Below are 27,971 nucleotides of genomic sequence, written 5' to 3'. Positions count from 1 at the left end.
TCTCACAAGATACCTACTATTACATCAATTAAATGTACCCATCTTTAATGGTGCTTTTGGATTTGAAGCATTTCAAATCACGCTTTAAATTCATTAACAAAATTCTTAGAAAATTTCATCTTGTGGATTTTAAAATTTTCTTCTGCTATATATTTTATATATTTGTTTCACGTATTTGAATATTAATAGTTTCAAATTTTCTCATAATATAGCTATTTGAAATCGATATCTCAAAATCTATCTACAAATCAAATGTATTCATCCAAACGCAAGAATTGACTCACTGTCTCCCTCATTTGTCACAAATTGCCTCGAATTATTCATATAATATATATTAAAAGGATTAAAATTGATGCCGAATTAAAGCTTCCAAGAAAAAATGGAACATTATTAGATTTTATTACAATATCGTTATCTTAATTTGTGGTTTGGATTCACGATGTTTAATGAATTGAAAATGGGGTATAGCTTGCAATGAAGTGTCCATTTCTCCTTTTTCATTCAAAGAATTAGTACAAGTTTGATGTCCATTTATTTGCGTCTCTCATTCATTCATGACAAAAACTTGTGTGAGATGGTGTCACAGGTCGTATTTGTAAGACATATCTCTTATTTGGGTCATCCATGAAAACTTATTACTTTTTATGTTAAGAGTATTACTTTTTATTGTGAATAGCGGTAGGTTTGACCCGTCTCACAGATAAAGATCCGTGAGACGGTCTCACATGAGACTCATTCTTCATTCATATATCGAATTTTAACTCCCCTCTCATGAATCTCTAACATATATATCCATTATAAATATAATATTTTCAATCGTACTACAACTCATGTTTTATTTGGTTTAATCGATTTTCAAATTCCATAATAATATCGAACCAAATAAACCAAAATAACCAACATATTTTAAAAATTTAAAAACCAAACTTCCGAAGAGACTGAACGGGATCTGTTAAAAATTTCAGGCGGTTATTTTGGTTGTGAAAGGAAATATAATTTCCATATTAAATTGATTTCTTTTATATTATCTTTCCTTGTTGATATGATATTTAATATTTAATTATGGTTTTGTCTTTCAAGATAATCATGTTAAGATTTTATTTTGATATAATATCTTTCTTAAATTTAATTTCTATCTTGATAAGATTTTGTGGAATATTGGGTTTTACCTTTCTAGATATAATATTTATGATAATGATTTACATGATATGGTATTATTGATTTGTTTCTAATAGAATTCTTGTTTACCATATCTTATAGATTTTTTTATGGAAGATAAACTCTAGGAGAGATGCAAGCTATACATAAGAGGTGATCTGTGGGACCCTTAGCTCCTAATCGTTATTACAATGCAATTTGATTAGGGTTAATTAATCACAACGGAAAACGAGTTTAAATTTTCTTTACAATGAGCCCAAAATATCTCTTCTGATATTTAAATACTAAAAATAGTATCTAAATTCAAATCATAAAACACGCCCACACATAATCAAAACCAATCACATACAAACATCTCATATCCTCGGGACATGCCCCGGTATATAGATACATATACATATATTGTAGTAGCCCGAATTCCAAATTGGGTAATTAACGGATTAATGGTGATTAAGAAGGTTTAATGTGTAATTTTGACCGTGGTCATGATCGGACGGACCGAAGATGGTTCGGTAGCACCGAAGAGTTCGGACGATCCGAAGTGGGTTCGGTGGATCCGATCATGAGGTGTCAAGAGTTGATCGACACGTCAGTTTACATGCAAGTTCGGATGATCCGAAGTGGGTTCGGTGGATCCGATCATGAGGTGTCAAGAGCCGATGGACACGTAGGAGTTCGGACGTTCCGAAGAAGGTTCGGTGGATCCGAACATAGCCTATAAATAGTGCTCGGATTTCCTCATTTTGCATTGCAAATTCTTGAGTTGTGTCTCATATTTGAGAGGTTTGAAAGGTTTCTCGGGTTAGTTGTCGGTCGAGCGATAGCCAAGAGCTGCCAGGATTGGTAGCGTAGCGACGCCTGAGTTACGAGGCAATCGACATCAAAGGGCTGTCGACGGACGAAGGTAAACCCTAAACCTTTGGTATTACTGGTTTTGCTAGTCGAGCATGGTAGTATTGTTCATTGGGTATGCTTTTGATGCGTAGGCTTGTTCTAGACCTGATTAACGGTGTTGCGTAAGGCTAGGCTTGCTGTGATAGAGGTACGAAAGTACTATCCGAGATATCCTGGTCGAGTATACATCCTTATATGTGTTGCATGATTATGTGGTGCATTGATATATGTCATATGATGCATGCTATTATGTCACGTTTTATGATGCATGTTGCATTTCATGTTGAGCCGTATCTCCTTCGAGATAGCCTTTACTGTTGAGCTGTATCTCTTTCGAGATAAGCTATATCTTGTGGGGCCGCTCAGCCCTGTCTTGTCTTGTGGACGCATGGACACCGAGAGTACACAGTGGCCGACGGGTCCGGAGGGCTTCGGTGATCCGGGACATTTTAGGTCCACGTCTGTTCTTGTAGTGGATGCAGTGACCCAGAGGAGTACCGCGCGGCACTATCCACTTGGCGCCTCTAGACTGAGCATTTTGAGATCCTTTGTTACTCCTGTTTCTTGACTACCCTGGTATCATATCATAGCATGTGCATTTCATATAGGCTTGTATACTCATGCTTTTGTACTGGGCGTTCTTATCGCTCACGTCCTCGGTTTTGTTTATCTTGGACACCCCATTCCCACGGGGCAGGCCTCAGGTTGGATGGCTCAGGAGGAGGAGGAGGAGGACGTTGAGTAGCCGGTGGAGTTATTTATTCAGTACTCTTTGATTCGTTATGGTTGTACCGTATACTTTCTTTTCATTCTGAGTTGTTATGGATTTTCGATGGGGTTGTATAACTATCATTTGTTAACCTTTTCCGCTATTATCTCTGATTGTTATTAATTAAGTTAATTGCATGCTTAGTTCTTGATTAGTAGGTGATTCTGGAACGGGTCACTATATATATACTGGGAACAAGACATAAACATAAAACCTCAGCCCAAGCTGTGGCTCCCTCCAGAAGTACCCTCTCCGGTCTCCTGATATCCTGGAGTACCTGCCATTGTCCACACACAAAGACAACAACAGCCCGCCTTGGGGGTGAGCAAAGCTCCGTATAGAACAACCAATCATATATACCACATATATCTAAACAATGATATATGGTATGCAATGCATGTATGTCGTGGAGGTATCAGGTCAAATGCCCATCCACTGAGCACATGTCAGAATCAATCGAATCGCTATCAAATCAAATCAATGCTCGAGCTGGCACACCGGCCGATATGGGAATACACGTATGATAGCGTCGACGAAGCGCCATCAATCCCACATCTCATATCCAATCATATGGGGCCACAATTGTCTATGCTTTACGGGTCATATAATACCGGCATAGCGATTGTGTTCACAAACCCCAGAATCCAATCCAATCATATCAAGGTATCCAAGGATCATAGCTCAACGTGCATGTCATGTATCGATGTATGCATAAAATGGTGTGTGTTAACAAAACATTTATTTTATACATCGATATTCAAATCATAATGTCATGCATGCCACATCAAATCAACAAATAGGCATATAGACACGTATTCCAATCCAATCAATCCAATCATATATCATATAATACAGATATCTGTCGTATGTTACTCGGTCGCAACATACCTCAATTCTTCGTTTCCAGTCCACTGTAGCTTTAGATTTCAGTATAAAAATTTATGTACATCAATAGCACATTCATTTCAATCAATAACATCATTCAAATTCAACAATATAAGTTTCAAATATCTTTCGAAACTTTGAAAATTCATATCAAATCGAAATCATAACATAATTCAATTTCGACTTCAAAACTTAGTTTCTTGTGAGTTATTCTACCGCATATATAACCGACAAATAATTCTTCAATCTCAATCAAATGATTAAAATTCTTTAATTATAATAAATTAGGAATAATTCAAAATAACATCACTATAATCATCTCTTCTTCGTTAAAATCATACATTATTCAACAATCTTCAATTCCAGTATGATTTAACAATTTATCGGATTTATTCCAAAAACCGATGAATTTCAAACATTACCAAAAATATAAAATTTATACCTCAAATCGAAGACCTCGTGTCAACGATCCCAGATCTGAAGTCTGTTCGTCGATTGGATAAACCGATAAATCGCACGACCAAAAATAAAAATCGAAAAGTTTATTCCTCTCGCCTCTCTCTTCAAACTTTCGTGAACTGAATTACGTTCATTCACTGAAAGTTTGCATTTATCTTTTTTTTTTATTTTTTTAATTTTTTTAAATATTATATATATTATATTAATAATAATATAATATAATAAAATATATACTATTTAACATTTAACTTCGGTATATCCTTTTGGACAAGTCAAACGATCAAAATTTTCAAAACTCAAAACATGAAACTTCTCTATCTTTGAGTTTTCTACGTCATATCCAAATCTCAAATCATTTGGGCTTCATATGAAAAAGATTTGTCACTATTTATCATTTTGCCCTTAAAATTAATTCATTATTTTTCAAATTATCTACGAAAATGTCATCAAAATAAATTGAATTTTTTTCAACTTATTTACCAAAATGTCATCCCAGCTATTTTAGTCTCGGGGTCTCACATGATCAACGTGAGGTGATAGAGAGAGAATGGAGAAAAGAGTGTAGAGAGAGAGAAGAGAAAAATTCAGAGAGTTCACGTGTAGAATTTTCGTGGAGGGAGTTTTTCGTGGAGATAGTTTTCGTGGAGATAGTTTTTCGTGAGAGATTTTCGTGGTGCTCTCCTCTCTCAATCATACATACTTACACGCACTTGTGCACGCCCTGAAAAATTCAGAGAAATAATCCTTCGAGGGACGTGTTGTTTTGAATAGTGCAGATACCGGATGTTGCCTTGAATGTTGGGAACATCTACAGACAGCATCCGTAACGAAGTTTGCTGAAGATCATTTCTGTTACTCCAGTCTTTTGGCTCACATTTTTAGCTTTCTTGATTAAGTTTTTATTCTGGTTATTTGTTTTAGAAAACATTTGTTTTCTCAACTTGTTGAAGAAATTGATTTTAGTCTTAATCACTAGTGATAGGTTTTTATGTAAACGATTTGGTTTTCTACTGATTAATTTTTTGTCATAAGGCACCGCACAAGTATTTATACTTGTGCATATTCAATCTTGTTCATTTATTTATTTAAAGTCAATTTGTGTAATAAAAGTTAATATTTAGCTGCATGTTGTCCGAGATGTTGTAACATCTGGCACAACATTTAATTCTGATAAAAACACAAATTCATTATATTACATCCTATACTGATATTTTTATTATTATTGATATCTGTCGGACAAAATAATCCTAACAAGTGGTATCAGAGCCAACTCTTGATATACTAAGTGCTGATTCTGGTGTTTATTTTGTTTCGACAAAAATATTTAATGGACACATCACTTGCAAACGGATCACTTCGACCACCAGCTCCTAAAACTCCTGTCCAACAACAGTTTCGACCCAGGAATTAAGAAAATAGCTGGTTGCAAGTGAATACTCTAGGTGTTGCCCTAGGTGTTGCCACACCTGGCCGCAACATCTGCAAAAATTCAGTGTGTTTGAAATTCACAACTTCTGGAAATTCGAGTGGAGATGATGAAGAGATGACTCTTGAGAGTGTTCAAAAGCTTTATGAAGAATTGTTTGAGGATTGGACCAAAAGAAACAAGCTTAACTCCACTTTTGTAAAGGAAAACACTGATCTAAGAGCCGTGGTTGCCAAACTTGAAGTAATTCTGAGCACAAAGGACTTAGAACTGGGAAAGACCAAAGAAGAACATCAAAAGACAACTGAAACACTGTCCAAGTTTAATTCGAGCACATCAAAGCTTGAATCCATACTCTTGATGGGAAGAGATGACAAGAAGGGCTTAAATTTCAAAGACGGTGTGTTTGAAATTGGTGAATGTTCCAAATCAACAGTTTTTGTGAAAGGAAAAACTGATATACCTACACATTCACAACCCGAGCCATCAATCAAAAGTTCTCCACCAAGAAAACAACCTGCTTCACCCGTTCCTAGGAAAAGAAAACGCGGGTATATATGTCATTACTGTTTTAAACCTGGACATATCAGGCCATACTGTTTTAAACTCCGAGATAACTGCTTGAATCAAAATTGGAGTCAAATGTTGCCCAGAATGTTGTCCAACACTTCCCGCAACATCTCCCACCATCGACCTACAGTAAGACAAATTTGGGTACTAAAGGTAAAAATTCACTGTAATGTTGTCTATACTTCATTGAAAACTAATACTGCAGGTCATTGGTACTTTGATAGTAGAAGCTCACACCACATGACAGGTTCAAGAGAACATCTCGTCGATTATGTTGAACAAAATTGTGGTAGAATGACCTATGGAGGGGAAGCTAAAGGAAATATTGTGGGAAAGGGAACTTTGAATGTGGAAGGACTAACAAAGCTCCACAATGTGCTTCACGTGGAAGTATTAAATTCAAATCTTATATGCATAAGCCAATTGTGTGATGATAATTTGCTTGTTAAGTTTGATAAATATAATTGTGAAGTTTTTGATGAAGCTAACATGTGTATTATGACAGGTACAAGGTCCTCAGAAAATTGCTACCAAATAGGTGAAGAACTTTCATGCAAACATATGCAAATCACCGAACTTGACATTTGACATCAAAAACTTGGACATGCAAATTTCAAAACAGTGAAGAACTTGAGTAAGTACGATGCAGTTAGAGGTATGCCTAATCTCTCTTCTGGTATACCATATGTGTGTGGAGATTGTCAAAAAGGAAAACAGACTCGCGTGTCGCATCCAGTGTTGCCAACATCTGAGACAACACGCTGTCTGGATTTAGTTCACATGGACCTAATGGGTCCTATGGAAGTTGAAAGCTTTGGAGGTAAGAAGTATTCCTTTGTGTGTATAGATGATTTTTCACGATTTTCTTGGATAAGTTTTATTATGGAGACCTTAGTTGTGTATTGTGATAATTTTAGTGCATATAACATTTCAAAAAATCCAGTACAACACTCTCGAACTAAAAACATTGACATTAGACATCACTTTATTCAAGATTTAGTAGAAAAAGGATTGATTCGAATTGAATTTTTCGGTACAAATAACCAACTGGCTGACATATTCACAAAAGCATTAGATTTTGATAGATCTCCAACCTGAGGAAATCTCTCAGCATGTGTTCTGTATAAACATACATAGATGTTGTCTCAGATGTTACAACATCTCGGACAACACCTAACATGCATGTGCATTTCTAGGACTTAAACATACTGCATTTGCATTCATACTGTTATATGAAGTGATATCACAATGTTACATAATCTTCTGGTGCACTTACAATTTCTTGTTCTATTTGATCTTAACACACTTGGACATGATTAATGATCTGTTTAATCAGAAAGTAGTTGAGGGATGATCATGTACTCCATGACATTGACCCATATGAAAGGTGTCTTGAAAAGATTAAGTAAAAAGACAAAGAAAAAAAATCAATTATGCATATGCTCTGTATCAGAAGAAAAGATTGGAAAAAGATACCTAAAAGAGTCCAATGAAGACTGTGCTTTTAGTATGAGAGCTACCTCTTCTGAATTTCATACAGAAGGTAAAATAGAAGAAATTGGAAAAAGCTACCTAGAGGAGTCCTAAAGAAGACCGTTCTTTTAGTGTGGGAGCTACCACTTCTATGATCAGAAAACTGTTAAGTCACCAAGTGAAGAAAAATCAAAATTGTTTTTTCTGGAAATGTGCGTGTTGTCAGAAGATGTTGCCAACATTTGTAAAAACACTTCATTTGTGAACATATCTCATATTTGTTTCCATATTTCTATTTCTGTTACATTATGTTATTAGGCATAAATAGGTCATGCATAAATATAACATTGTGAATATTGTTGTGTCATGAGGACATGCGTATTTCAACAAAGAAAATTCGATGAAAATCCAGATTTTACGAAAAATTGAATATGTGTGATCTTTGATGTTTTAGTGGTGTTAAATCGATGTGTGTTTCAATTCTGGAAATTTTTTGAAATGATTTTTGACACATTTATCTTTGTAATTTTGGATAGTGATTACGGGTTAAAGCCGATCTTGTCTCATATGAGAACTTAGTTTCTGACTATCGTTTGGATATGGAGGTAGATGTCCATTCTGGACAAAAAGGGGGAGAAGATGCGACTCAAACTCAAAGTAACTGTGAATTGAAAGGATCAAATGATACCATCTATCTGATACCTTTGCTTGATTTCTTTTTTAATGTTCTGCTCTGTTAAGGTTCTACTTCTCTGATGTGTATCTGTTTCCATGAACTGTTAATGATTTTTGCAGGTGTTGCCAACATAACGAACAACACCCGTACAAACTTGATTTTATTCAGGGGGAGAAAAATTCTCATATTAAGGGGGAGTTAACTGGAGCTTAACTGAGAAATTGAGTTTGATTTGATTTTGTCCAGAAAGGCAAAAAGGGGGAGATTGAAAGGAAATATAATTTCCATATTAAATTGATTTATTTAATATTATCTTTCCTTGTTGATATAATATTTAATATTTAATTATGGTTTTGCCTTTCTCGATAATTATGTTAAAATTTTATTTTGATATAATATCTTTCTTAAATTTAATTTCTATCTTGATAAGATTTTGTGTAATATTGTGTTTTACCTTTCTAGATATAATATTTATGATAATGATTTATATGATATGGTATTATTGATTTGTTTCTAATAGAATTCTTGTTTACCATATCTTATAAATTTCTTTATGGAAGATAAACTATAGGAGAGATGCAAGCTATACATAAGAGATGATCAACATGAGGTGATAGATAGAGAATGGAGAGAAGAGTGTAGAGAGAGAGAGAAGAGAAAAATTCAAAGAGTTCACATGTAGGATTTTTCGTGGAAGAGATTTTCGTGAAGGGAGTTTTTCGTGGAGATAGTTTTCGTGGAGATAGTTTTTCGTTGGAGTTTTTTGTGGGAGATTTTCGTGGTGCTCTCCTATCTCAATCATACATACTTACACGCACTTGTGCACTCCGTGAAACAGTCAGAATAATCCTTCGAGGGACGTGTTGTTTTGAATAGTGCAGATACCGGATGTTGCCTTGAATGTTGGGAGCATCTGCAGACAACATCGGTAACGAAGTTCTGAAGATCGTTTCAGTTACTCCAGTCTTTTGGCTCACGTTTTTATCTTTCTTGATTAAGTTTTTATTCTGGTTATTTGTTTTAGAAAGCATTTGTTTTCTCAACTTGTTGAAAAAATTGATTTTAGTCTTAATCACTAGTGATAGGTTTTTGTGTAAACGATTTGGTTTTCTACTGATTAATTTTTTGTCATAAGGCACCGCACAAGTATTTATACTTGTACATATTCAATCTTGTTCATTTATTTATTTAAAGTCAATTTGTGTAATAAAAGTTAATATTTAGCTGCATGTTGTCCGAGATGTTGTAACATCTGGCACAATATTTAATTCTGATAAAACACAAATTCACTATATTACATCCTATAATAATATGTTTATTATTATTGATATCTGTCGGACAAAATAATCCTAACAGGTTGAACTGATGTTTTAAAAGGAGATCCATTTTTAGAATGCATACATTTTGGAGTCACAAATGAACAATTATAAAGTGTGCTAACTTAATATATAAAAATAAAAAAATAAAAATATATTTTTTGCATATAGAATAATCTTGTCCATCTATAAGAGAGAATTAAAACATTACATTTAAGAATGATCACCCTCCAAGGGTACTACTACATTTGGATTCAAACCATTTTTAAATATACTCTCATCCATAAAGATGAATTCTTAATCAATTCTGAATTTCATGGATTTTAAAATATTTCCCACGTTTTATATATTTTTAATTAATATATCTATGTTATTATATAATAATGCACCAATACCTTGAAGTAACTGCATTCATCATTTTAGAAGACTGATAAAAAATATTCATCATTCTTTCATTCATAAAAATTATTATGAGAACATAATTTAGTAAATTATACAAATATATAATTTTTGAATAATAATTTACAACATAAAGATTTAAAAATTAATGAATCAGATCGATATCTCAAATCTGTTCGCGCAAATCAAATTTATTCATCCAGACATAGCTAAACAAAAAAAATAAATACCGAAGTTGTTGTATCTATTATTTTTCACAAATTTCTTTGAATTATTCATACGATATATATTGAAAGGATTAATAAAATTGACGCTGACTTAAAACTTCCAAGAAAACAATGTAACATTATTAAATCTTATAAATAATTTTAAAGCACTGGTGCTTGTTAGATGCCTGCTTATTTAATTTGCGTCATGTATATAAAATGCATACGGTTGTGCTTCAATTAATGGATTTGATAATTTAGAGAAATTGATTTGACTTGTGGAAAGATTCGAAAACTGTACTTCAAAGGAAACACATTTTAGGTGTGTTTGAAATCTATTACAATTGCTTTTACAATCTCTTAACTTTTATATAGAGTTGATTGAATTTCACTCGAATTTTGTTAATCAAAATAAGTCCAGTAATTTGAAGTCAAGGATCAAGCACAAGCTAATGTTTTTTTTTAGGGATATTGTTATTACACTCCTTGTAATGTTGCTGTTGGGTGCAATAATTATCTCTGCTTGGTAGAGAGATCGAACCGTGGTGCTTGAGCTGCTGTGCGATTTAAAAGATTTGAGTGGCACCATTACCACCAGCTATCGTTTTGGTAAAGCGGTAAGGACTCGGTTCTACAATTGGTATCAGAGCCAACGTCATGTGTTCGATTTTCATTGATTGCAAGGGGTGAAATTATTGGGAGGGAGATTGTTGGGTGCAATAATTGTCCCTGCTTGGTAGAGCGATCGAATCGTGATGCTTGAACTGCTGTGCGGTTTAAAAGATTTGAGTTGCACAATTACCACCAGCTATAACTATTGACAAAACAGTAAACACTCGGTCCTACAGTTGCATTAATCTATTTTATGAATAAATTCCATACTTAAAGTGGAGAGGGAATTGCAACACTCGTCCATGTTTGCTTGTTTAAAATTTTGATAATCTATATCATAAAAAAATAGTATTTTTTTAATCATGAAACTAATTAAGACCGATATTTTTCAATTTTTTGCTGACAATTTTAGTCGATTGTTCTTTAATTCTAGTCCTTCTTAGTCTTCTGTTTACGTCAGAACTATTGTATAAAAATAATTGAAATAATAAAACGAAGAACTAAAATTGTAAAAAATAAAAAAAATATTAATACTGAAATTTGATTATCGATGAGTTTAATCAGAAATATGATTTCTGACATTCTCATGATCAATTGTTGATACATAGAATGAGGCAAATAAGGGTAAGCCTGAATAAATGATTATGTCCTGAATCACAAGGAGTTGTGAACCCACGGCTAGCTGTATCCCTGAACTATTGAGGGTCATACAAGTACTGGATCGTTTGTTCCCGTTGAGAGAATAAATTCCAGGAGATGAATTTATATTATGATATAGTAATTCAAGGAGTTGAATTTATTATAATTAATTTTTGAGAGAATAAATTCAAGGAGTTGAATTTATAAATTTTTGAATTTAATTTATTAAACTCAAAAGTTGAATTAAATTTTGGAGGTGATAACATTCAAAGAGTTGAATTTATAATCGATTTATTTATTAAGCTCAAAAGTTGAGTTTATTAAATATTAAATTAAAATTGGTGGGAAGTATATTTAATGGGCTTGTAGGAGTACAATTTCAACATACTAAATAATTAAAGTTCTTAATGGACTTTTATTAATTAATTAAACTAGTTGGACTGACTCAATTAATTAATCAAGCCCATTAATGTTAATTATGTGTATTAAGGTCATAGTTTAATTATAAAAAAGAGTTGACAGGCCGTAACCCTAGCCACCACCACTTGATATTTTCGAAAATCATCCTCTAAAACCTCTCTCAATTTTCGGCCACCTTGAAGCAATTCAAGGTCTTTAGCCTCTCTCAAGCTTTGATCTCTATCATAAAATCTCTTCTAGTTTTCTAGTGCAAATTAGAGGAAGAACAAATCTTCTAGTCGTGGACCTGATTCGAATATTGAAGGAAGGAGTTCTTGAAGAAAGTTCGTAGGGATTCACAAGGGCTAAATCCAACAATACCGGATTAGTTGTAGCCTAGTGATTTAATTCACCAAAGGTACAAATTTCTAACGGCCTATGAATGTTTAATCATAAAACCAGACGAATGCTCAAACACATATATTTTGATTGTCAAAATAAAATAAAATTTTTAAAACTTTCGCTGCACTTGAGCACGAGAAAACCGAGATCGAATATAAAATCGGGCTGTTTGGCGAGCCGGAATTCGTAAAATGTTACTCATTGTGGAATTAATAAACAATATTGCCAAAACCGACCCATTAGCGACGGTCCGAAAGAAATTTATTTGATCATAAATTTTATTGCATCCAGGAACGTAAGTAATACAGTTACACCAATGGAATCAATTTCGTTTTGATAATCTGACCCTCAATCCGTGCTTAGCATGAAGAACGACAGAATCCAGCGGGGCAATTGGATGCCCCTCCACCAGTTCGACACGATAACGATAGATCATAGTTGCAGCAACGATTTTCATCTGAATAAAAGCCATTTCCTTACCGATACATGTTCTTGGTCCGACGTTAAACGCCGGAAAATTGTAGGACGCCTCGTGTCTGGTCCTTCCCTTCCCTGAAATCCACCTCTCAGGCTTGAAATCCAAGCAATCTTTCCCCCATATTGTCTCAAGTCTGCCCATTGAATAGAATGAAATTATCACCTTTGAGTTCTTCCGAAGGTGGTGGCCGCTAGGAAGAATATCATCGTTAACCGGAGATTTGTGTTCCAGGGCAATGGGCGGGAACAGCCTCAGCGATTCACATAGTGCTCCATGGAGGTACACCAGATTCCGGGATTCTTCTACATTGAAGACTACTCTCCCGGTCGAATCCTGCTTTACTCGCAGTTCGGTTTCAATTTCTTGTAAAATCTTGTTTTCTGTTGAAGGGTTTTTGGCAATTAGCCAGAAAAGCCATGTAAGGCAGGTACTTGTTGTATCCCTACCTGCAAGTCCGGATCAGAAATTCATGTCACGGTTAAAATATTAAATAATGTTATTTGAACTCCACTTTAACGAATAAAGTTAATTTTTTTCCGATGAAAATCGCAAAATATTATAAAGTGGAGCGCAAATAATATTAATCGTCTTGAATAAATCATATGATAAAGGTAGATAAATTCGCCAGGTTTACTCCAGGTACCTGCAAACATCAAACTCAATGCTGTGTCCTTCAAGAACTCACTTAAATCACCTGAAGATTCGATATTTTTCTCTACATAAAATTCTTGAACATTTTCATCACATTAAAATCATCCTCTTGTTCTTCATCCTTGAAAGAAACACGCGGCAATATAAAATCCTCGAATGCTTTCTTAGCCTCGGCTAGCTTCTTTTCGTTACCAAAATTCAGCCATTGTTGAAGCCTCCAAATTCTCTCAGGTAATATATGTCTATGCAACAATGGCGCCACTGAATTACTAAACGCTTTTTCGCAAGGAATATAAGGCAAATCAATGCATAAACTCCCTGGATCATAATCCAACACAAGTTTGCAGATAGAATCAAACGTAAACCTCTGGAAAATGTCTTGTAGATCGAAATCTTTTCCATGTTCACAGAAATAATCAAGAACAGGAATTAGTCCGACCTCCATCTTTCTCCAAGTGTTCCTCTCTAGAAGAGTATAGAACTTGGAATTAGTCAAAAACGAAAGAGTTATTCTCCTGTGAATCTCCCACAGTTTGTCATCAACATTGAAAATCCCATCTCCTAAAATCTCGAAAATCTTCCGGAACTGGGGACCTTTCGGATAATTTGGAAATTTTTTGGTGAAAATGTGGTGGATATTGGCTGGATCACAAGTGAACATGATGTCTAAGTTGAGGAACCAGGGTCCTTTCAATTCATACGTGCCACCACACTCTCTTAGAACTTGCGTCGCGTACTCGTGGGCTCTGTGCAAATTTTGAAGAGCCGCCGGAAACATCCCGACCACCGGCCAATTCGTAGGCTCCGATTGGAGTTCTCGGCTTATTTTTCTGTAGAAACAAATGACTAAAAATGCTGCCGAGGGAAAGGATAATCAAGAAAATGTCGAGATTTTGGAAGATGGCCATGACTTTTCAATCTGTGGAGAAATGTTAAGATTGAACTGTTGCGATTTGGCTAAGCTTAGAGAGTATTTAAAGAAACGAAAATGATTTTATGGATAATTATAAGTAGAATTAATTTAAAATAGCTTTCAAACTTTGCATAAAAGTCTAAAATAGCTTTCAAACTTTGCATAAAAGTCTTATGCAAAAATTTGTGTAAGACGGTCTCACGGGTCGTATATGTGGGACATATCTCTTATTTGGGTCACTCATGTAAAAGTATTACTTTTTATGATAAGAATATTACTTTTTATTGTGAATATGAGTATGCTTAACCCGTCTCACAGATTATGATCTGTAAGACGATCTCACATGAGACCCACTCAAAGTCGGGTGTGTTTAGTTGATTGGATTAAATAAGGATAGATTAATAGTCAAATATATATTCTTAAAATTTTAAGATGTTTTAATAATCATTTTGACCCGGTTTAAGATCCAATTTTATTAATCAAATAGTTATCCATAAAATTGGATCTTAAACCGGGTCAAAATGATTATTAAAACAACTTAAAATTTTAACGATAAATATTGGACTATTAATCTATCCTTATTTAATCCACTCAACCAAACACGTATCATAGAAAAATATTAACCGAGTTATTGCTAATCATTTTTATGATTTACATTTTAAAATGAGGACAAATTTCAATTTGTTTATTTTATATTCATATGTTTCCGATTTTGATAATCTATATGCCAAATTTAAATCTTAATCTTGTATATATATATATTTTTTTTTCCATTTTGGTCATCTTTCTTTCATTATATCTACGTGTACAGTGACATATCCGTACTTTCAAAGATAAAGGGCTAAATATGCAAAAATTGAAACATCGAGTACCCATAATTATAACGATACAAATATACATAATGAAAATTACGGTTTTCTTTAAAAAAATATTCTCATTATTTGATGAAGAAAATAAATTTTTAAATATAATCATCATGAGCGTGAAAAAAATAGTAAATGATGATGGAAATGTCACCGCTCCTTCGTCACTAATCATATTTAGCGACAGAATACTGATAAAAAACCGCCGGTCAAGCATTACAACGACGAATCATACATTTCCTCCATCGCAAACTAGCGACACTCAAAATCTTTTAAACTAGAGACAAATACAAAATTATTTTGAGATGGTTGATAAGGTTATATGATTAACACAATTATTAATCAAATTATTGAAATGGTTGTTGGATTTCATCAATGATATGGAAAATGTATGTACTAATCTACTGTCCAATCATTTTTATCATAAGACGGTGGTTGGATCATGGATGTGCTTACTACCAATATTTATTAATTATCCTGTCTTTGTCAATCAAAGGTCGGAGTTTAAGGAGTGAGTTGCAATTGCATCTTCCGTTTATTTAAACAGTTTTGTACCTATTTCCAATAGAGTGCATTTAATATTTTTTTGGGTATTAATTAGCGTTTTTCAAAACTAAATTTGTGGAACACAGATACAAATAAAAAATATATTAGTATATACATAATATTCAAACACAAAAACTATCGTTAGATGGTCTCATGAGTTAATTTTACGAGACATGTCTTCTATTTGGATCATTAATAAAAAAGTATTATTTTTTATGTCAAAAATATATTAGTTATATTATATTTATTAGTGCGTAAGGATATTTTAGTCTATTTACTTTCATTGTAAACATTAACTATATAAACTCTTCATGCTGTTTCTACAGTTCAATAAGAAACCATATACTTCTTTTCTCTATGTTATCATGGTATCAGAGCCGCCCTATAAATTTGTTTTATGTTTTGAGAGACTGTTAATCTAGTGTATAGTTATTGGGGATCGAATTACATTTCTTGGATTTGAAAAGAAAAAGAAGAATAGGGTTTTTTATTGAACCGTAGAAACAACATGAAGATTTTATATATTTAAGGTTTACAATGAAAGTAAATAGACTAAAATATCTTTAGACACTAATAAATATAATATTACTAATATAATATATCGACACTGGATTTTGTATTTTCCTCGGTGACTCGCATATGTCGTGGAAGAGCAAGAAACAAGATGTCATATCTCGCTCTTCTACAGAAGCAGAGTATCGTGTCATGACCTCGACTACCTGTGAAATCGTTTGGTTACGCCGGTTGCTTGCTGATATGAGTATTTCTCTTTGTCACCCTACTCTATTACATTGTGATAATCAGAGTGCTATTCAGATTGCAAAAAATCCAGTTTTTCATGAGCGAACCAAACATATCGAGATTGATTGTCATGTCACTCGCCACCACCTACAGATCGGCACCATCACATTGCCATTCGTTTCTTCTCATCTGCAAATTGCTAATATGTTTACAAAAGCACTCTCGGCTTCGTGCTTCCGTTTCTTGTCTGACAAACTCTCAATGATTATCGCTGCAACATCGTGAGTTTGAGGGGGAATATTAGTTATATTATATTAGTAATATTATATTTATTAGTGCCTAAGGATATTTTAGTCTATTTATTTTTATACTTTAACTATATAAACTATTCATGTTGTTTCTACAGTTCAATAAGAAACCCTATTATTCTTTTCTCTATGTTATCCAAATATTTATTTTTTATTGTAAATATGGACATGGTTGACCCGACTCACGGATAAATATCTGTCTCACAAAAGACCTACTCATATTCAAAATACTTATAGCATAGTCTACTTAATAAGTCTAAAATGATTTGAATCCCAATATAATAGAATATCGTGTTTGACTAAATATTAGATTTGTATGGGGTCGTCTAAAAATTATATATACCAGTGAACGTCATATGTGCGATACGTGTGTAAAATAATTGTTATTATGTAATAAATCACGATCTTTTATAGATCGAGTTGATTAATAAGATATTGTTATAGTTTTTAATTATTATTTGTGTAACGATAATGAAACTATATTAAATATGCAATTTGTAGGAAAAAAACATGTTAATTTTTGAATTTTTAAAACAGATTAAATAATATAGTTATGAGTAAATTATATGAAAAATATTATTTATCTAAACAGATAGAGTATTTAGTAAAAAATAATTGATATTACAAAGTTGGACCACTGAGAGTCTCAACCTTTATATATAATATGACCATTAAGTTTCGAAATATAAGTAATTACATATTAAAAACCTCTATATATATTACTGCAAAATGAAATTCGTTTATTAATTCCATTGAAAATTTTCATTAATCCTAAAACAAAATTTCAACTTAAATATACTTTTTAATAAGAAAACGAAAAGTAAAAACGTAAAATTATAATATTATATTTTACATAAAAATATACTATGCCTAAAAGGTATATGTTATAATATATTATATGATATATTTACACAATTGATCAAAATTATATATTGATCCGTTCAATTGTATATGATATTCTATATAATCATTGGGAAATAAATACTTTTAATAATTAGGAAATAAGTTGTATTCAGAAATTAGAGATTTATTATTGACAAGAAAAATTGACATGGACCTGTCACCTTTGGTTGCGACCTTTTACATACACAAAAACTCTGGATAACTTTCAAAAAATAATAAATATTATCTCCTTTTAATTTGTTTTAATCAGATTGCTTTCGAAGTAGCAAGCCTGATGAGCATTCCCATGAAATAAAATTTTCTTAAATCATCTATATATAATTCTAAAAAAGTTTATGTATGATCGAACGCTTGAAGTTTCACCAAAATCTATAGCTAATGGTAAATGTGAAATTGTATCCGTAAAATTGTGCGGCAATGCAAATACCATGTATTGATTGCTCTTTGAGTGGGTGAAATTATTGCTCCCAACATTTTATTTTTCTTTGCCATGTATGTTTATTTTAACATCTATATAAAGTTCAAAAGGACAAATTAATTTTTGGTCCACTAATTTTTCCTATTTTGATCAAATAACTTTTCAAAGTTCTGTTTTGATATACAAGCTTTGAAATTTTTTGCTTTTATTCATATTTCACCGGAGTTCCGATGTGACATCAAAAAATACTAACGTGACACCGAAAAATGCATACATGACTTTGAAAAATGCTGACGTGACATAAAAAATAATTAACTTGCAGATATCACATAGAAATTTGGATAAATTAGCTGAGAATTAAAAGTTAGTGTTGCCAAAACAAAATTTCGAAAATTTAATGGACAAAAACCAATGTTTCGACAAAGTTAGTGGACCAAAAAAATTATTTTCTCAATTCAAAACTATCACGCACTTAAATATATTAAAAATTGCTCTTTTCATATATCCTTGCTATTTAGGGCCAAAATTGTTTAACTTTCTCTTGTTTGCAATGTACCAAAAAATGCCACTTTACTTTTGAATGTCAGAGATTTGGTTTCCAATGCTCATTTATCTTGAAAAATTAATGGAAAAGACACGAAACCTGTTTTCATCTCAAACAATAGAAGAAAAAGGTAATCATCTTGTTATCCGATTTTGAGGGAAGATTGAGCATGTGAGTTTTTCCGTTGCTGTCAACGGTTTATTATAAACCCAATTATCCAAAACCAGTCAAAATGATTTTTTAGTTTATTAATTTTGTCAAACTTTGATCCATTAAATTTTCAAATTATGGTTTTTATATATACACTAACTTTTAATTTTCAATATTTTAGTCTAATTTATGACGTGATATCTGACATGTCAACGATTTTCGATGTCACATCAGTATTTGTCGATGGTATGTCAGTATTTTTAGTGTCACATCAACAATTAGATCAAAATAACCGAAAATTAAATATTAGTGTACGAAAACCAAACTTTAAAAACTTACCGAACAAAAATCTAAAATTGAACAAGTCAGTAAACCAAGAAAACTATTTTCCCAAATGTTTTTAGGCTAAACTAAGAGGAACACAAATGGAAACACAGAATAATTGTTGATTTTTTTTTTTTATTTTATATCTTTCAATAAAATGGTGGAGAATGAATCCATCAAAGACACTTTTAAGAGGCTCTTCCTATTGTAAGGTTGCGTTCATTTTCAGAAACATGATTGTGTAGGATAACTCATAGATTAGGAATTAGCAACGGCATATTAGGAGTAATTCCATTTTGTTTCCGTTTATACGAAATAAAGATTTTTTATCCTTACTCAAATTAACGACTAAAAATCATGCACGAATCCAATTATTAACGAGCCTTTGAGTTTAAGAAAATTTTCATTTTTGTAAGTAAACATTGGATGAGTTTGTTTAATAGCCTTATTTCATTTTAATCACCTCAAGCAAACGCAACCTCGAAAGACAACAAAAAGGATACAGAATAGTAAATCCATTGCACAGTATCGCTTGCACGGACATGGCGGTTTATACGCCATCGCATATCAATAGAAGAAATCAGATCAAACTCGAGGGTTGTTGTCGTAAGTTATAGTTTATTCGAACATGCGTAAAACTACTAAGAAAGACAATACGGTGTCGATACAAATTCACATTAGGCAGCCTTGTCTTTGGCCCCAATGTCACACCTTTTTCCGAGCAACCCATTTGCAGCAAGTACACCTGCCTGTTGAGTTTAATGTTCAATCAACATTATAACTTACATATGCAATTACTTCTTCTTCTTTTTTATAGTGAATCCCTAAAATTCTATGGAGTCGCATCGATCTCTCTCCCGAGTTTCTTGTGTCTGCTCGTGTAGGCAGAGGCGGAGGTACATGCAATTATACCGAATGGCCCAATTTTTTTTTTTTAAAAAAATTTATAGGTAAATTTTGTATAATTTTGGAATAATATGATATTAGCTCGGGTAAATCAATTTAAAATATCAAAATATTACAGAGTTTAAAATTCTAGCCCGGACAATGCAATATTTCTGACTCTACCACTGCGTGTAGGTCATGATGTCAAAATTTAAGGTCGATATGCAGAACTATAAAATATGAACATAATCTAATCCCCTTCATTATGGTCTTAAAATTTTTCAGGTGAGAAAGAGTTATATCCCAAGAAAATATAGTATATACTAGCTACTCTGCACACGCGGTGCGTGTGTGTACAATTTTTTTTTATAATTATTTATGGACTAAAATGAAATTTGACAAATTATCGAGGTACTAAAGTGCTATTTGAATAATTGTAATAAAAAAAATAAAAACAAAAATTTTTTTTGAAATTAAAAAAAAAACAAAAATGTAATTTTGACATCAAATAGGGGCAAAATAGGGAAACCAAAAAACAGACCAAAGACACCAAAAACAATTATTCTAATATGCTTAAACTTAATAAATAGTAAAAGATATATATATTTATTTATTTAGGGGAAGAGTTTTTTATAATTAGGTCTAGCATCTCAAATTTAGGACACTGGTGTAAGACGAAGGATATGATTGCAAGATAAACCTTAAGAAAAAGCGAAGAAAATTAATTACCTTTACTCCATTCTCATGAAAGCCATAACCTGCAAGAAATGTGGTGCAATAGTAATGGTGAGATGTTCATAATCAAAGTTGACGGCATGCCCGTCATGGCCAAGTTTTCTGCATCTGCCTCTGCTTAATTTCACGAAATCTGGTAATGAAAGGAATTTGAATGTACCTTGATATGCGCCACTGAACCATACATTTCTTTTCCCTTGGATAAGTTGGAGTTCAGATGAAGCTTTTGACGCAGCAACAGACGGAAATGGTCGGCCGATCGACCATTTAATCAGTGTATTGTCAGGTGTGCGAGGTGGATTTAGTGTCACAAAAAAAGGAGGCCCGTCGTGGCTAATATCCTGCACACAAGGGAAAAACTATGACTAACAAGAAATTCAAGAATTTCAATAACCAAGGTCAGAAAGGACTTGGGATTTCGTTAAGCAGTGACTTCATAAACAAAGGGTCGTTGGGTAAGACTGTAAGTGAAACTAAATTTGAACATTTTTTTAAGAAAAATAGCAATTTTGTTCTATAACTCGACCTAACTGTTTGGTCCGACTCCTAGTCCGACAAATTTGTTTATTTTTCAAATTTTTTTCTTGACGAAGTGCTGGCAGATTCTGCTAACAAGATCACGGTGATCACTGCTTGCATGAAATTGAGCTTCGAAGGCATGATTATCTGTGTCATGTCAACACTACAAAATAAATTGTTGAAATTGCAAAAGAAACAAAATTACACAAGACCGATTAACATTAAATTCAAATATTTAGTGGACCAAAATCACAATTAGATTTTGCATGATCAAATTTGCCATTTTTCTTTATTATCTTAATTATTTATTATATGAGAAAACAGACAATTTCTTTATCTAAATTTTATATTCATATTTTTATCCTTTAAGTAGTCAAAGTTATATCTCAGTCCTATAAATATGAGTTTTGTTTTAGTTTTTAGTGACATTCATTCGAAGTGCTAACATGGTACCGAAATTCCTGAGATGACATAAAAAAATTACTGAAGCGATAGCGTAAATTATTCAAGTGTTCGGAACCATGTCAATACTTCGACAAAAGAGGACCTAAAGCCAAAAACTCAGAGGACCAATATCTAAATTTGACGACTGAGATAATCCATATCTAAAATACACAAAGTTAGAAAGGATCTTTTTAGCAACATTTCCTTATTATTATTATTATTATTATTATTATTATTATTATTTTTTTTTTTTATTATTATTTTTTTTTATTTTTTGTTTATAAATTGAAACAAGAATTCGTTTCTCGACTCACATGGGTAAGGATAAGAACATTATGTCACACAAAGTTTAGGTAGGCAATGCTGTACTGACCTGGAGTACATTGAGCCAATATGTCACACAAACTTGGTCATTCATGGTTTCAGTAAAATTCCATGCACTCCATGCTGTTGGATTTCTCGGCATGAAACTTTCATCACGGTGAAGAAAAAGATCGCTGCATGAAAACGTAAAATGGCGGTAACCATAATAGTGTCATCTGTCTAAGAAAATCGAGCACGGACGATAATACGGCGATATATTAAAGAAATTAAATGGCATCGAGATCCGTTTTTTTGATTTATTTAGTCTATTCCATTATTAAAACAGTTCATGATATATGCATGTTCCACTGTGATTTTGAATCATAAGAAAGATTTCGGAAAATTACAGATTTTTGAATTAAAACTCCCATTTATTAATCAATATTTTCATCGAATATGTTGATGGTATTTTAGAGAAAAATTATGAGAACTACTGATAAATAGTATTTACCAATATTAACTTAGAAAATGGTGCACCTGTAGGTGTATTCGAATGCACCAAGTATTCTTGATTCATCGTACGTTGCCTGATTCCCCAGCAAGTCTAAAACCACGGGGGCATCTGCAGCTATTATGCACCCCTCATATATTTCTTCACGATTTTTATCACGAATTAAAACACAGCCTGGAAATAAAATAAAATAAAATAATATTATATTGAGTTAATTAATGGTTTTTTTTTTTTTTTTATTTTATAAAACACTATTTAAATTTGTAAAAAAATCATCACACGTTGTTAGTATTAATATTTATTGATAATGCTATTTTTGGTTCAACTAACCAAAAATTTTGTGAGAAATTTGCTAAGATGATGCATAATCAATTTGATAAGAGGATGATGAGAGAACTAACATTCTTCACTGGATTATAAGTTAAACAGGTCAAGTCTGAAATTTTCATAAGCCAGATGAAATACACCAAATAGCTACTGAAAAAGTTTGACATGGAAACATGCACGGCAGTCCCAACTCCAATGAGTTCTTCAAATAAACACGATAAATATGAGGCCGAAATTTCAGTGGAGGTAACCATTTATCTAGGTCTGATCGGTTCTCTGTTGTATCTTACTGCTAGTAGACCAGAGATAATGTTTGCAGTATGCATTTGTGCTAGATTTCAATCTGATCTCAACCAGTCTCGTTATGTAGCTACTAAACATACATTGAAATATTTAAAGGATACATAGAATTTCGGTTCATGGTATTCAAAAGATTCTACTTTTAATCTTATGAGATATTCAGATGCAGACTATGGAGGTTGCAAGTTGGACAGAAAAAGCACTAGTGGTTCCTGTCAATTTCTTGGTGATATGTTATTCTACTTGTTATAATTACAAACATACTTTCATTGCCACTTCTACTGCACAAGCCGAATACTTAGCTGCTGGAAGCTGCTGTTCTAAAATGCTTTGGATTCAGCAACAATTAAAGAATATTGGATCAATGTTTCTGAGTCGCCTAACTTATATGATGATACAAGTGCAATAGTCATTACTTATGATTCACTGCTACACTCCAAAACCAAGAATATTGACATCAAACACTACTTCATCATAGATCATATGCAAAAGAAAGACATTTGTTTGAAACATATGTCTACTGATCAAGAAGCAGCAGACATCTTTACTAAGCCTTTCCCCGAGACTAAAATTTCTTATTTTTGTATTTTTTTAGACCTAATTGATTTATCTTAAACATTAATTCAGTTAGAATATTATTTAGTATGGCTAAGATATAAATCTTGTTATATCAAATTACGAATTTGTTATATTGATAAGGCAGTGTCTCTGTTGATTTAGTGTTGCTATAGAAAATTTTCCAGCATTTACTTTTCAATAGACCTTATCATATAATATTTCAAATTCATGTTTCCTTCTATTTTTATTAATAACCACCAGTTGGACAGCCTACTTATTTTAATTTCAAGATATTTTCTCGCGATTTCATGTCATTGGTTAGTTTGACAGACCTCCTTTTTAAAATTGTGAAAACAACTGACAAACCAGAAGCAAAAGCCTCAACTCTAGTCTTATGCTAAAATGTTAAATTTTTCAGTAGACAACTGCTTCTGTATCCACGATATCTTTCATTAGAACAACAAATCGCATAACCATTTATAGCATACTGCAGTTATTCGTTCAATTGTACTATTTGTCTGAGAATGCCCCTAATTTATTGTTCGTTCTGTACCTTAGTATATCTCATTTATTGAACCATACAACAACATTAATTGTTTGCCACAATTTTAAGCGCAAGACAAATTACAAGTATATTTTTGGTTACATGAATACTTAAGGGATAAAAGAGTCGTTTGGTTTTGAACGTTAGAGATCAACTATAAAAAAGATTCTTGATGATTCACAAATCACTCTCGATAACTTCAATCATTCGCGCACTCAAGATTCTCATATATACTAAAAGCCTAAAAAGAATACCAACAAAAACTCTAAAGTCTTATCAGATTCAAAAGATCATTTGCGATACTATTACTCACACTCTTATATTATATTATCTAAGGTAAAGTGTGAAGTGCTTGTAATATGAGGAAAGAGCATTTCCAGAACTAGATTTCATAAAGTGTTATATTGTAATACTAAAAGGTTTCAATAGGCAAGTGTAAGTCATGCTGAAGTAGATTTGTACAAGTGTGTACCGATCAAAGTCTTCTAGTACTGATACCTTCTGTAAATAGAAGAATGAGAGACGTAGAAGAGTTTCATCTTTCGAACTTCCAGAAACAATTCTTGTATCATATTACTTTTACTGTTCTTTTTTGTTTCATTAAATGTTGTGCATTGTTTCCACACTTTTCAATTGTCTGATGCACTTATAACGGAACGATACCAGCTTTTGTCGCCTCAAAAATTCTAAAGCAAACTTTTCAGAAGCAGAAGATTGAAAAGTTTGAAGTATTTATTCAGCATCCCTTTCTAAACACCCCACAGATCCTAACAAGTAGTATCAAAGAAAACGGGTTCTCAAGAAATCTCCATTCCTATAAAACCTATACAAAAGTCAACCCCACCAAAGAAGCAATCCAAACCACTGTCTGCATCAAGAAATCCACAACCATTTCAGATCTATCCTCCATCCCATCCTAATATGAAAGTGATAATTAACCTACCTCTGCACTAGGTTTCAAGCCTGCTAACACTACTACTACTATCAACCTCCAAAAACACCATTACCCAAAACCACCAAAGCTACTATCCCATCACAAAGACAACCGACAGCTGTAAGCTCAAGCTCTATTCTTATTGCTCCCAGACCCGCAGGTAGTGTGGTCATCCGAGATCCGCTACGAGAATCGACTCACTCTGGGATTAAGAAACCAATTTTGATTGATAAAGGCAAAAGGAAAATATCTATTGTCCCTAAAGAGCCAGTTATAACAGGCCCCAAATCTTCTATTCAGATGGATATCGACCTTCACATAGAGGAAATTGAAAAATCTGTTGAAGCATATATTCTTTATTTCAATGACTAGGTCACCATCCACACAGTTCAGCATCTATCAACGTTCAAGACCAAGGGTCCCTATGCCAAGGCTATCAAACATGAAAGAATGGTAATTGTTGCCACCAAAAAAGATTCCGTCATTGAAGCGATGAACAGAAAAAATTGCATCCTTCTGAAAATTTCAAAAGCAGAGTAAGATACTAGTTGTTCTAAACCAAATTATAATTTCCAAGTTCCCGATGAATTTCATAATCAAGTAATGATCAATCAACTTCAAAACCTTAGAAATGGCAGTATCATTTATTGAGAAAAAAATTTAGTCAAGATGTTGCTAGAATTCAAGAACCCTTCAGGGTTAAGCCAGTGGAGGAAAGGGCCAGAACCCATCTAAGGAATGAGGTCTCCAGCAATCCTACACATTCAGCCCACTTCCTCACTTCTGCCTGTCTGAGAATTTTCTGCAGTAGAGGATATGGTTAATTTGATTGTCCAGTCTCCTATTACAATAGAGTTGGTTACTACTTCTATTTCTCCTACTGCTACCCCTCCTATTGTCTCATCTATTGTTGCTGCTACAATCCAAGCTTCTGTGATTCCTGATCTTGAAACGTTCTCTTTTGAACATCAACAAGAAATGAGGGAACTGTTGCTTGCTGATCTGGAACAAATGTTATCACTTGCTACTGATATTGTTCTGTTGAATTTTATCCGTCAAATTCAGACAATGGAAACTGGACCAGAACACATTAATGATACTAATACTTCTTTGGTTCTCACTATTGAACATACAAATGACTCCTCTATTGTTCCATATGATCATTTTGATTGCAGTTCCGAATTCGAAAAATGCATGCAAGCAGAATCTCCATCAGGTGATAATAAAATTTCCCTAGAGATTGAGATGGAAGAAATTAAGCGGAGTTGCAACAAGATCATTGAAGTATTTAAGAGCATTACATGCGAACAAGTTGTTGCGACGAGTTTCACATCTTCTGCAGATGCTCAAGCTGACTTTCTTCTTTCACTAGACTCCAAAGTAGAAGATCTAGATGCTAAGCTGATGATAAGTCCTCTTCTCTTTAGAACTGAGAAAACAGAGTTGGCAACATTGCTAATAATTTATCTGAATTCATTTATGGGGTTAAAGCCGGTGCTTCCAAAAAGGGGGAAATGAATAAGTATTGACAACATCGTGGTTCAGGATAGCCAGAAGATGAATTTTTTGAAGAGGGAGAAGATGAAGTCAATGGGGATAAAGAATTGGATAATTCTTGTCTCTTATCTTTTTTGTTTTTGATTTTGATGTTTTTGGACAATTTCATTAGACTACTGGATCTGCTTACCTTTGTCTTTCTTTATATGGTGATTATTAACCTTACGGGTTTTGGCATCAACAAGTACACTTATGTTTGGGTGATATGCTACTCTCATATTGAAACTCAATAGTTACCGAGAAACCAAAAGAATAAGCCATAACTTTAGAGCCTTATGCTGAAATGTTAACTTTTCAGTAGAAATTGCTTCTCTATCAACAATAACTTCCAGTAGAACAACAAATCGCTCAACCATTTATAACATACTACTGTTATTCGTTTGGTTGTACTATTTGTCAGAGAATGTCCATGTACCTTAGCACATCTCATTTATTGAACCATATAACACAATTAATTGTTTTCCACCATTTTGAGCACAAAACAAATAACAAGTCTATTTTTTGTGACATGGATACTTAAGGGATAAAAGAGCCATTTGGTTTTGAACGTTAAAGATCAGCTATAAAAAGGCTTCTTGATGATTCATCAATCTTGACAACTTCAATCATTCACGTACTCAAGCTTCTCATATCAGATTGAAAAGATCATTTGTACTGTAAAGTGTGAAGTGCTTGTAATCTGATGAAAGATTCTTTCCTCGTATTGTAGTATAGTCGTTCATTATTTTTTACCACCCTTATTTGAACATAAATCAAATTAATTATAAAAAAAATTGTACAAGCGCGAGAGAAACCCCATCCCTCTCTTTCCTTTTTTCGCCCCCATGTTGCCACACGTATGCGGTGAACTAATCTATAATAAGAACTTCCACTACATAAATTTTTATTTATTGGTAAAAAAATGCACATTTTCCAAAATATAGATAAATAAATAATGAGGTACACATCTTGACAGAAAACATGCATGAAAAATTAAAACTAAAAACTCACCAATGTCACTAGTTGAAACTGAATGTACCTCCGTGTTAGTTCTTATTCGGCATCCTCTATTCTCCAGCTCTTTTTTAACCTGCATGTGTCTCCCCGGTGTGATACAATTTTTTATTTCTATGGTTTTTTTAATGAAAAGTTCAATTTAAAATATTTAAATATTACCATTTTCTCAAAATTCTTCGAATCCCATCTTACGAGTAAAGATTCAGAGCTACCATAATGCTGCATGACCAAAGAAC

At 33.0% G+C, this 27,971-nt stretch overlaps 1 protein-coding gene and 1 pseudogene across 2 annotated transcripts; both read right to left on the bottom strand.

Annotated features, from left to right (window-relative positions):
- Nucleotides 1-12,491: 12,491 nt before the first annotated feature.
- Nucleotides 12,492-14,320, bottom strand: LOC140827847 (alkane hydroxylase MAH1-like; annotated as a pseudogene).
- Nucleotides 14,321-19,675: 5,355 nt separating this feature from the next.
- Nucleotides 19,676-26,722, bottom strand: LOC140828558 (uncharacterized). Of its 2 annotated transcripts, XM_073191489.1 has the most exons (6): nt 26,484-26,722; nt 22,546-22,693; nt 22,079-22,202; nt 20,903-21,083; nt 20,737-20,765; nt 19,676-19,871 (listed from the first exon to the last, which is right to left on the bottom strand). In XM_073191489.1, exons 3-6 carry the CDS (start codon nt 22,169-22,171, stop codon nt 19,800-19,802), a joined length of 375 nt encoding a protein of 124 aa, XP_073047590.1. In that variant the 5' UTR covers nt 22,172-22,202; nt 22,546-22,693; nt 26,484-26,722; the 3' UTR covers nt 19,676-19,799. The 2 variants fall into 2 exon arrangements, with proteins under 2 accessions (XP_073047590.1, XP_073047591.1); XM_073191490.1 differs by lacking the exon at nt 22,546-22,693.
- Nucleotides 26,723-27,971: the final 1,249 nt, after the last annotated feature.

The sequence above is a fragment of the Primulina eburnea genome, chromosome 3, assembly GCF_022965805.1.
Source record: "Primulina eburnea isolate SZY01 chromosome 3, ASM2296580v1, whole genome shotgun sequence".
In the NCBI taxonomy this organism is placed as follows: domain Eukaryota; kingdom Viridiplantae; phylum Streptophyta; class Magnoliopsida; order Lamiales; family Gesneriaceae; genus Primulina; species Primulina eburnea.
The sequence above is the reverse complement of the archived record's forward strand: the minus strand, read 5'-3'. Positions and strand labels throughout refer to the sequence as shown.